The sequence below is a fragment of the Tupaia chinensis genome, unplaced genomic scaffold (assembly GCF_000334495.1).
Source record: "Tupaia chinensis unplaced genomic scaffold, TupChi_1.0 Scaffold144174_1, whole genome shotgun sequence".
NCBI lineage: Eukaryota > Metazoa > Chordata > Mammalia > Scandentia > Tupaiidae > Tupaia > Tupaia belangeri.
In genome coordinates, this window is record NW_006204031.1 from 119,305 (window position 1) to 122,922 (window position 3,618).

A 3,618-nucleotide genomic window follows, 5' to 3' on the forward strand; every position below is an offset into this window, starting at 1 on the left:
CGAGGGGCGCCCAGCCTCGAGTTCCCGCCTCTAGTCCCTCCTTGCGCGTTTGCAGCGCCCCAGACCCGCGCGGCCCACAGAGCGCACAGCGCCGTTCACTTCGCATTGCAGCGTTTTATTGTTTTCTCGCGTTTTTGTCGTTTCGTTCTCGCTCCGGAGCGAAAAGTGAAAACCTGAGGTGGAGCCCGCGGGCCAGGCGGAGGGGCCGAGGGGCTGGCGGGGTGGGGGCTCCTCCAGGGCTCGGGGCCTGCTCCCGAAGCCAAGGACCCCTCAGCCCTGTACAATATAGATGCTCATGTAAAATGAAAAAATTAATGCTATGAGTTAATCTCTAAATATATGTACACGGCAATGTACACTTTTGAATAAATTAATACCAATTTGCATATTCTGGGAACCTTAAAGCTTATTTACACAAATTACCATTTATTTCATAAATATCTTTTTTTCCCTGGGGACTCAAGGCAGAACTACTCCCTCTGCTGACCCACGAGAGGGAGGGCCGCCTGTCTCTTGGGGGGAGGAGGTGGGTGGAGGACCCCTCCCTGCTCAAGTCTACCCTGCCTTCAGTTTTCACTGGCTCCAGCATCCCCACCCCAGTTCCTCACACGGTCCAGACTCAAGGCCAAGGGCTCTGCGACTCCCTCTGAAGCTCCCGCCCTAGCCCCTGCACCTTCTGGCTTTAGAAGGGGCCGCTGGGCCTGGGACGAGGACTCCCCGACAGAGCTGGAAGACGGGAGAGAACCCTACCGATGTCACCTCGATGCTGGAGCAGATCTGGACCAAGTCCAGAGGCTCCAAAGTGACCTGTTGAGACCCAGGGAAGTGTCCCAGGCCCTGGCTCGCCAGAGGACGCTCTATTCTGGCTGCTGCAGCCCGCGTTTGCTCCTTTATTTAAATAAATACCCATTCTGTGCTGTACACGTCCCAAGCAGCAGGGGCAGGCAGCCCGGGAGGCCTGCGTGGCAGCGGAACAGTGGGGCAGCCCCCTCACTTGGGCGACTCCCGGCCAGGGGAGAGGGCTCGCTGGCTCTCCAGCCCACTCACCAGTCTCTGGATGCTCTGCAGTTCACTGGCCGCCTCCTTGGCTGAGCCGCTGGGCGACAGGGCACCGCGGGAAGGGGCCCCTACTTTGCGAAGGGCCAGCTCGGGCAGTGGGCTGGGCTCCCTGCTGTTGCTGCCTGCACCCTTGGAGCCCTCTGCGGCCAGCCCGGTGGAGAGGAGGCCGGTGCTAGGTGGGATGGTGACCGGGATCTGGTAGGGGCTGAAGCGCAGGCGGGGCCGAGCACTGCCCAGGAACGGGCTCCGGGACAAGGATCCGGCGGCGGCAGGAGGGGCGGGGGGGGCGGCAGCTCCGGCTGCTGCTGCCATGTAGGTGTAGGGGTAGGGGAAGAGGCCTCCGAAAGTGGGCATTGGGATTCCCTGGAAGAAACAGAAGATGAGGGTTAGCCATCAGGCCTGAGGTCTTCCAGAGAGTGGGCTGGGTGCTGAGGATGGCTCTACCCTCTGGCATCCTTGCCCTAAGGTTTTAAGGATACAAAACCAGAACTCAGGTAACTATAACCACAGACAGCACAGGTAGCCATGAGCCAGTGGGCCAGTTGCCAAACCCAGTTGTAAGGGGCTATTGCTGTGGGCGGTAATGCAGCAACCTGGCGCCCTCAAGCTCTGGGCTGAGCTTTACAGTAGGGGAAGGGAAAGGACCTTCCAGGTGCCTGGACTGGCAGGGTAAAGGCCTGGGGGTAGAAAGCCGGCAGGCAGAGGGCCAGGTACAGGCAACAGGGAGGCTCTGCTCACTTACAGCTCAGTCCTCCCCACCCCTCCTGCCTCTGGGTGCTCGGAAAGGCTGAGGGAGCACAGGCTGAGGCAGGAGCTTTGTGAAGTCTCTTCTGCCTGCTCACCTGCTCCAGGGGCTCCAGCCTGGGACAGGAGCAGGGTGCAGGTGCCAACCAGTTCATAAACTGGCATGACCGCCCTACAAAGAACTCCTGGCAGCACTGTAGTGGCAGCCGAGCAAGGAATGCAAAGCCTTGGCCTGTGGAGCGCACACAAGCCAGGAAATCCTGGACAGAAGCCACCTGAGTTCAGGAGGCGCAGCTTTTGGATTATCGGACCTTTGAGATAATGGCTCACTCCCCAGTAGGTGGGTAAGAAGAGGAGGACAAGGGGCCAACTGTGCTGGGCTCCCAGGCAGCCTCTAGCAGGGAGAGGGGACAAGGCGGCTCAGTCAGGAGTGAGAAAAGACCTTCCTTGAGGGTCAAGCCCTCTGGACACTTCAGACCTGGCTGTCTCAGGTCGGGAGGGAGAAGGAAGGAGGCTTCTGATCTCCTGGGATTTGGCTCTACCTGATGGCTGGGGCTAGCTGCACTGGCCTGAGGATTTTACTGCCAGCGCTACACCAGCTGATGCCTCCTGAGTGGCTGGCCCCCACCCTGACTGGCACCTGTTGACCAGGCTCTATCTATCTACAAGCCCTGACCCCACCTGACCGCTAGGATGCCCATGGTCATCAGTGGAGTTGTCCAGGGGCAAAAGGTAGTCACATATACACAGTCAGGGGTGCGGCTTCACCCTTTGCTCCCGCCAGCCCCCCCCCCAGCACCATTTTCTGGAGACTTCTCCTCCAACCCAGAGTCTCAGGTACACCACACACCCTGCTTAAACCTCATTTCAGGATGTCCCCTCCAAAAAGAAACTTTAAAAATATTTGCTTCTGAACTAAAGAAGCTTTCTCAGACCTGAATTCCTATTTTCCTTCCCTCGAGATAAGATCTCAAGGGTTCAATTTGCCAGAAACCTCAGAGGGAAGAAAATGAATGAAGAGAGTCCAAATCTTTCCACAGGGAATATTCCACCCAAGCAACCAAAGAAGCCGCCCTCCCCATCAGATCTTACTGTGCCGCTAGCCACGTTTTTGTAAACTCTCCCCTGGGAGCTCACAATTTCAACCTGGGCTTGGGGAGTGAGCCTCTTCCTGAGATGTGGTTGTGGAGGTTGAGGGGCTTTGGGTGGGGGGAAAACCCAGGCTTGTCCTTTGCCAGCACAGAGGACTTCCTAGAGGGCCTGAAAGAGGCCAAAGGCAACTGGGCGATGGGCCATTTGGGTGGTCAACTGTCCAGAAAATAATGCAACATTTCCTCGCCCACCCTGGCCTTTCAGGACTGACAGTAAACCAAGGGTCTGTGTTTCCAAGAAAAACTTCCCAAGTCCAACAGAATGGACGACACGAAGTCACACGCTGTTACCAGAGCCAGAATTCTGATGGGTGCATCACTCCTAGATGAGATTATAGGGAAACAAACAGCTCAGAGAGGGCCAGGGACTTGTCTAAGGTCACATGCGAGTCAGAAGCAGGCCCTGACCAGACTCTGGACCTGTAGTCTTAGTCCCTCCGACCCAGATGTCAGTAGAGCTCCCCTGGGGTCTTGCCTACTGGAGGTTCCGAGATGCCAGGCACCTCCCAAGCCCTATGCCTGCCTCAACCGCGCAGCTCGCTCCTCCTCCCACCTTTGCACTGTCACCAGATGTAGGTCTTACCTGAGATGCCAGCATGTGCTGGGACAGGTGGAACGGGAAGGGCGCGGCGGTGCCCGCTGCGCTGGCCGTGGGTCCCAGCCC

General features: G+C 57.8%; 1 protein-coding gene across 1 annotated transcript in view; it reads right to left on the reverse strand.

Annotated features, from left to right (window-relative positions):
* Positions 1-406: 406 nt before the first annotated feature.
* TBX2 (T-box transcription factor 2) overlaps positions 407-3,618 on the reverse strand; it is a 10,698-nt gene continuing 7,486 nt past the window's right edge. The window contains exons 9-10 of the mRNA XM_027767355.1: positions 3,538-3,618; positions 407-1,422 (exon numbers count right to left, since the gene is read on the reverse strand). The exon at positions 3,538-3,618 is cut by the window's right edge and continues 112 nt beyond it. Of these exons, the coding sequence (XP_027623156.1) occupies positions 991-1,422; positions 3,538-3,618 (513 nt within the window). The 3' untranslated portion in view covers positions 407-990. The remainder of the gene's footprint in view (positions 1,423-3,537) is intronic.